Source organism: Electrophorus electricus, chromosome 1, assembly GCF_013358815.1.
Source record: "Electrophorus electricus isolate fEleEle1 chromosome 1, fEleEle1.pri, whole genome shotgun sequence".
NCBI classification, from domain to species: domain Eukaryota; kingdom Metazoa; phylum Chordata; class Actinopteri; order Gymnotiformes; family Gymnotidae; genus Electrophorus; species Electrophorus electricus.
This window is the reverse complement of record NC_049535.1, coordinates 11,227,501-11,235,000: the sequence shown is the minus strand read 5'-3', so window position 1 is coordinate 11,235,000 and position 7,500 is coordinate 11,227,501. Positions and strand designations below refer to the sequence as shown.

Sequence of the window (7,500 nt, the reverse complement as noted above, 5' to 3'; positions counted from 1 at the left end):
AAAAGCTTGTTAGCCAGACGCTTTGGGAGAAGGTTCTTAATTTTTCATTCTTGGCCCTGTTCTGACTGTGTGTGGTGTGTCTCTCCCCTGTTCAGTCTCTCCTCAGCATCCGCGGTTCTCTGTTCTCTCCGCGGAGGAATAGCCGCGCGAGTCTGTTCAGCTTTCGCGGCCGGGCTCGGGACTTCGGCTCGGAGAACGATTTCGCCGACGACGAGCACAGCACGTTCGAGGACAGCGACAGCCGGCGAGGGTCACTGTTTGTGCCCCGCCGCCTCGAGAGGAGGAGCTCCACCATCAGCCAGTGTAGCCTCGCAGCGCCCCGGATCATGCTTCCAGCCAATGGCAAGATGCACTGCACCGTGGACTGCAATGGCGTGGTCTCCTTGGTGGGCGGGACCTCTGTGCCTACGTCACCGATTGGTCGGTTGCTTCCCGAGGTACAGCTTGCGTGTCGGAGCTAACATTAGCACATCCGTCATAACTAACCGTGTGTGTTTAAATACATGGACCATGGAATTAATTTACTACGAATTATTTGCCTTTTCCTCTTCTCAACAGGGAACGACCACAGAATCGGAGGCTCGTAAGAAGCGGTCAGGTTCACATCAGACTTCCGATTACCTGGACGAGGCAGTGGCTAGGAAAAGAGCTTTAAGTGTGGCCAGCATTCTCACAAACACTATGGAAGGTATGACACACACACACACACACACACACACACACACACATACACACATACAGAAACACACAAGACAATTTCAACACAGCCCATAACTCACTCTCATCACGCACAGGGTCCTTTAAACCTTGTCTGTCACTCCCTTTTGCACAAGCTCTCGTGAAGACATGCATCACATGCGCACACCTTCACGCTACATTTCCGAATGCTCCATGCACGTTCTCCTGTGGCGTGGCGGAACAGCGACGCATCCCCGCGATCACACATTAACGTTTTCCCGGCCTCCATACAGAGCTGGAGGAGTCCAGGCAGAAGTGCCCCCCCTGCTGGTACAAGTTCGCCAATGGCTTTCTGATCTGGGACTGCTGCCCAGTGTGGCTGAAGGTGAAGGAACTCGTCAACATGGTGGTGATGGACCCCTTCGTGGACCTGGCTATCACCATCTGCATCGTCCTCAACACAGTCTTCATGGCCATGGAGCACTACCCCATGACCAAGGAGTTCAATGACGTGCTCTCTGTCGGGAACTTGGTGAGCAGCCTCCAGGGGCCGAGCGCTGGTGCTCCAAGACTTTTCTAGGCAGTGTTGTGGAAAGAAGGGAAAGGAACAGATGACATTAAATATTCCTTTTTTTGTGAGATTTTCCTTTTTAGAACCTGCACCAGGAAATTTGATAAATGTTACAATTCGTCTAGTAACGCAGAGAAATAAAAAGTTATTGTCTTGCTTCTGTGCTACGTAGAAAACATGTTGGTGCGTTTATCTTATTTGTGATTTGCTAGACTGGTTTAAAAAAGCAGTATCGAACATCAACATGTCAGCGGTAATCCCGTAAGCGAATATGAAGAATGCTAGTTCAGCTAATACAAGGGCTGCACAACACCTAGAGCATGCCACAGTTCAAAATCCCCTGCTGAATGAGACCCTTACTCTGTACCACTTCAATTAGCTGCTTAAAATGTGGGCAGCTTCGTGCGCTGGGAGCTAAATGAAGTGTACATTGCGTGCGTAGGTGTTCACGGGGATCTTCACGGCAGAGATGTGTCTGAAGGTCATCGCACTCGACCCCTACTACTACTTCCAGGAGGGGTGGAACATCTTTGATGGCATCATCGTGAGCTTAAGTTTGATGGAGCTGGGCCTGGCCAATGTGGAAGGGCTCTCCGTGCTCAGGTCCTTCCGATTGGTGAGGGTGCCTCTCTTGATTTGCATTTATTTGCATTCGATTAACATATGGCATGTAAAGGAATTCTTTATACAGCAATACTGGAATCGTTTGTAGTAATGAATGGAAATCATCAGAGGTCATTTAACTTTGTGCAAATGAGAATACGCTAATGAGGTCCCACTACCTTTCAGATTTCGATATAAATGGGGTTTTCCTGCTAAATTGAGGCTTATTTGTCTTAGCTGACACATATGATATATATATATATATATATATATATATATATATATATATATATATAACCCCACTTTGAAGGAAACCTGGACCATAATGATATATATATATATCATTATGGTCCAGGTTTCCTTCAAAGTCTGTGAACATGCTGTCATGTTTCAAATGTCCATTTATCGATTTTCTTAAAGAAACAAATGAAGTTTATTCTTTATCATTTTTCGACGTCGTCATGTCTCTGTTAACCATCACGCCTCCTTCCGTTCTCTCCTTCAACCCTGCGGCGTATAGCTGAGGGTCTTCAAGCTGGCTAAGTCGTGGCCCACCCTCAACATGCTGATCAAGATCATCGGCAACTCGGTGGGCGCCCTGGGCAACCTGACCCTGGTGCTGGCCATCATCGTCTTCATCTTCGCCGTGGTGGGCATGCAGCTGTTCGGGAAGAGCTACCGCGAGTGCATGTGCAAGATCTCGGACGGCTGCGAGCTGCCGCGCTGGCACATGGTGGACTTCTTCCACTCCTTCCTGATTGTGTTCCGCGTGCTGTGTGGCGAGTGGATCGAGACCATGTGGGACTGTATGGAGGTGGCTGGCCAGTCCATGTGCCTCATCGTCTTCATGATGGTGATGGTGATCGGGAACCTGGTGGTAAGGCTAACCTCCCCCCCCCCCCCCCCCCCCGATTTTTTTTTTTTTTGTGGTGCCTATTTCTGTGTGGTTGTAACGTTGTGTGTCTTTGCATATTGTTCCTTGTTGAGCTCAGAGAGTAGGGTTTTCGGTCAGTCCCAGGCTCAGAAGGTGGGTTTGGCCTTGCTCTAACCATGGTAGTGGGTGCCTGGAGTCCTCCTGGATGCTTTGGCTAATGGTGCTCAGGCTGGTGTTGATGTTGGCATGGTGTACGGCGTTGTTCGTGATGTCGGTGCTTGCATGGCAGGTGCTGAATCTCTTTCTGGCCCTGCTGCTGAGCTCGTTCAGCGCCGACAACCTGGCCGCCACCGACGACGACAGTGAGATGAACAACCTGCAGATCGCCGTGGGCCGCATCCAAAAGGGGGTCGCCTTGGTCAAGTCGGCTCTGCGTCACTTCCTCCAGAGCCTCTTCTTGGCCGGCGCCAAACCAGGAGCCTTGGATGAGGAGAAGCCCCTGGACGATCTGCACAGCGACGGCAAAGAAAACTGCCTGGCCAATCACGCGCCTGTCGCCGTCGACCTCGGCAAGGACTTCCTCAGAGAGGGCTGCGTCTCGCCCAGCAACGGGGTTGAAGGGCATGGGAAGTACGGGATCGAGGAAGGCGACTACATGTCGTTCATCCACAACCCCAGCCTCACCGTCACCGTGCCCATCGCCGTGGGAGAGTCAGACTTCGAGAACCTAAACACGGAAGATTTCAGCAGCGAGACCTCGGACGTGGAGGGCAGCAAAGAGGTATGGGACATGGGTCTTTCAAGAGGGTGTTTAAGGGGTCACGGGTCTTTCAAGTGTGGTGTTTAAGGGGACATGGGTCTTACAAGTGTGGTGTTTAAAGGGACATGGGTCTTACAAGTGTGGTGTTTAAAGGGACATGGGTCTTACAAGTGTGGTGTTTAAGGGGATATGGGTCTTACAAGTGTGGTGTTTAAGGGGACATGGGTCTTACAAGTGTGGTGTTTAAGGGGACATGGGTCTTACAAGTGTGGTGTTTAAAGGGACATGGGTCTTACAAGTGTGGTGTTTAAAGAGACATGGGTCTTACAAATGTGGTGTTTAAAGGGACATGGATCTTATAAGTGTGGTGTTTAGGGGGACCTGGGTCTTACAAGTGTGGTGTTTAAGGGGAGTGTAGGCATGCACACGTACCTCGGTTTTCTTTTTGGTGATGCCTACTGTTGTGTAATGCACTGGGGCAAATTATTAAAGCAATTCTTAATTATTGTTTTATTCCTATTTTAAATGGTTATTCCTTGGAAATGTATTAATAGTGGATAAAAGTGTGACTTCCCACCATAAGTGAGTTTCATTTGGTTGTGTGGGAGTTGCATTCTTTTCTATTACACATGTACTTCGTTGTGTGTGTGTGTGTGTGTGTGTGTGTGTGTGTGTGTGTGTGTGTGTGTGTGTGTGTGTGTGTGTGTGTATGTGTGTGTATGTGTGCTTGTGCTTGTGCACAAGCATATGTGTCTGTTACACCATGGCCCTCAATGCCATATGACCCAGATTATAGTCTGAGCAGGTACAGTTACTGAGTGTTCTCATTATATGACTATACACATACACACACACACACACACACACACACACACACACGCACACACACACACACGCACACACTGCACAGAGAGTAATGTTTGTGAATTGCCATCAGTTGAGCAGGGACAATATTCAGAAGAGATCTGAATGGAGTGCCTAATGCAGCATCCTTGCTCAGGGTGAAATTGGGTGTGTCTCATCTTACTACGTGCATGCATATAGTGTCTTTTGTGTACAGTAAGTGTGAGTATGCTTGTGTGTGTGTGTGTGTGTGTGTGTGTGTGTGTGTGTGTGTGTGTGTGTGTGCGTGTATCCAAGCATATCCCAGGAAGCAGTACTGTTCTTAATCTTTCTTCCTCCCCTTTGTACTCTTTCCCTGGTGGTGTGTTGAAGTTGCAGACATTGTTATCCATGTTTTGTGAAGTGTGTATCTCTCTGTGTGTGACCTATTATTGCAGCATATTGACAGACGATCCCCAGGTTTTCTCTGAGAACCCTGTAAGAGTTTTTCCTCTTCCCACACACTAACCATGGAGACTGCCTCTGCATTCTAAACTCAGCCAAACTATCATATTTCCCTCTCTCTCTCTCTCTCTCTCTCTCTCTCTTACTCGTTTTCCTCTCTTTTGGAACGGATTGCCCTCCCCCTTTCTTCTATGCCTGTGCCCCTCCCAACCCTTTTGAAGCCCACTGCACTGGAGAGAGACAGCTGTTAGCGTTTTGGTTCTGTCTGTTCTTTTTTCTCTTCACATGGATTTTGTGTTTCTGTTGTAGCACTGGGCTTCTTTGCAGTATCAACAATCATACGGAATGAGCAAGACCATCATTTTCCATCTATAGCTCGAGCCATTGAGCATCTTTGTATTACTTTTTTTGCTGTTTGTTTGTTTTTCGCTTTTTGGGACTTGATCAATCAACCATCAAGCATCCAAAGCTGAATGAGTTTACAGCACAGTGAGCGAATGAGTGAGAAAGAGGCTGTTTGAGAATGTGACGGAATGAGCGAGCAAGAGAGTGAGTGAGTGAGGGAGTGAATGAGCGAGTGAGGGAAGGAGTGAATGAGCGAGTGAGGGTGGGAGGGAGGGAGAGAGTGAGTGAGGGAGTGAATGAGCGAGTGAGTGAGTGAGTGAGTGAGTGAGGGAGTGAATGAGCGAGTGAGTGAGGGAGTGAATGAGCGAGTGAGTGAGTGAGTGAGTGAGTGAGGGAGTGAATGAGCGAGTGAGTGAGGGAGGGAGAGAGTGAGTGAGTGAGGGAGTGAATGAGCGAGTGAGTGAGTGAGTGAGGGAGTGAATGAGCGAGTGAGGGAGGGAGTGAGTGAGTGAGGGAGTGAATGAGCGAGTGAGGGAGGGAGGGAGGGAGAGAGTGAGTGAGTGGGGGAGGGAGCGAGTGAGCGAGTGAGTGAGGGAGGGAGGGAGAGAGTGAGTGAGTGAGGGAGTGAATGAGTGAGTGAGGGAGGGAGGGAGAGAGTGAGTGAGTGAGGGAGTGAATGAGCGAGTGAGTGAGTGAGTGAGGGAGTGAATGAGCGAGTGAGGGAGGGAGTGAGTGAGTGAGGGAGTGAATGAGCGAGTGAGGGAGGGAGGGAGAGAGAGAGAGGGAGGGAGTGAATGAGAGAGTGAGGGAGGGAGGGAGGGAGGAAGAGAGTGAGGGAGGGAGGGAGGGAGGGAGGAAGAGAGTGAGGGAGGGAGGGAGTGAATGAGCGAGGGAGGGAGGGAGAGAGTGAGGGAGGGAGTGAGTGAGGGAGTGAGGAAGGGAGAGAGTGAGTGAGGGAGGGAGTGAATGAGCGAGTGAGTGAGGGAGTGAGAGTTAATGAGTGAGTGAATGAGCAAGTGAGTGAGTGAGGGAGTGAGTGAGTGAGGGACAGAGGGAGGGAGGGAGGGAGGGTGGCAGGGAGTGAGAGTGAATGAGTGAATGAGTGAATGAGTGAGTGAGTGTGATAAAGGAATGACCTTACCTCAGTAGAATTAGTCCATGGCATATTTTGTTTAATTGCATCTTGACATCCAAATGTCCATAATGGAATGATGAAAGCTGCTACATAACCATGCAGCTATGTCAACAATTCATCAAACTATCAGCTTGGTATCGACAGGCTTTTGTACTGAACCATCACTTTAATACGTGATTACTTGTAGAACAGTTCATTATAAAGGGTCTTAGCGTTGGGAAAACCTCAGCAGTGTGCTGAGTGCTATGATAAACTATGACCTCTAGGCCACTGTATTTTCCATGCTTTGTTCTGGTCACACTAATCTGTGTCAGTAGGTTTAACATATTAACCCTGATTGGAACCAAGCTAATGACCTCAGCACAAACTGACTTACGATTTGAAATCTGTTGTGCTTTTATTTAACCATGCTTTGGATGAATTTGCATACTTTCCCTAATCTTGCTTTAACGAACGTGTTTTTATAAACAATTGGGCTAAATGAAGTGAAAAATATAGAGGAGTGCCAGAGAGTTACTGAGAACTATGACTTCTCAAATAATCGTGATGCTGTGAATTGTACTGTAGATACCATATTTAAAACAGGAGCTCATTGGTGAACTTATTACAGAATAAAAGTCCCAAACCTAAATGCCATTGGCCCTGAGGACCAGTTCTGCTTAAATGGGTCTGCGCAGCTTTGTCGATATGTAAAAAAAAAAAAAGAAAAAAAAATTTTTTTAAAAATCATTCTTGAACACCGAAAGACATTCTAGAATGTTCTGGAACAGTCTGAGTCTGCACACAGCATGCTTACATCATTCCCCTGTGCCGCATTAGCTGGGTACCACGGCAACCAGCGCTGCCGCTCGGTTTCAGACAGCATTCCTGCGCGTTGTTTTCACTCCGAGTGGCCTGCGCATCGATCGGGCCACAGTCCTGCCCACGCGGCAGAATTCAGCCGCTCCGCAGACTGCCCACTGTGGTTGTTGCACGTTGCGGACCACCTCTGCGCTCGACTGAGACCTCCAGAGCTATAGACGAGTGAACACCCCAGCGCAGTCTGGCACGCTCTTATTTCAGCAATTCAGAAAAGCGTTCAGAAGCTCTTTTAGGTAGTGGAAAGTTATAGTCACTTTTTGCAACGCGTCGCGGCTAGAATTTTGCAAATTGTTGATGTCTTTATAAAATATAAAAATGCAACATACATTGAAAAAAACCCAAAAAGACGAGTGTCCAATAAGGATTCAGAGGGGGCTTTACAAATA

General features: G+C 48.3%; 1 protein-coding gene across 8 annotated transcripts in view; it reads left to right on the top strand.

The window, feature by feature from the left end:
- scn1lab (sodium channel, voltage-gated, type I like, alpha b) overlaps positions 1–7,500 on the top strand; it is a 40,472-nt gene that overhangs the window by 20,649 nt on the left and 12,323 nt on the right. For all 8 annotated transcript variants that reach the window (XM_035526752.1, XM_035526766.1, XM_035526768.1 and 5 more), the window contains exons 12-17: positions 96–437; positions 559–688; positions 972–1,210; positions 1,692–1,865; positions 2,373–2,729; positions 3,016–3,507. In XM_035526752.1, the coding sequence (XP_035382645.1) occupies positions 96–437; positions 559–688; positions 972–1,210; positions 1,692–1,865; positions 2,373–2,729; positions 3,016–3,507 (1,734 nt within the window). The remainder of the gene's footprint in view (positions 1–95; positions 438–558; positions 689–971; positions 1,211–1,691; positions 1,866–2,372; positions 2,730–3,015; positions 3,508–7,500) is intronic.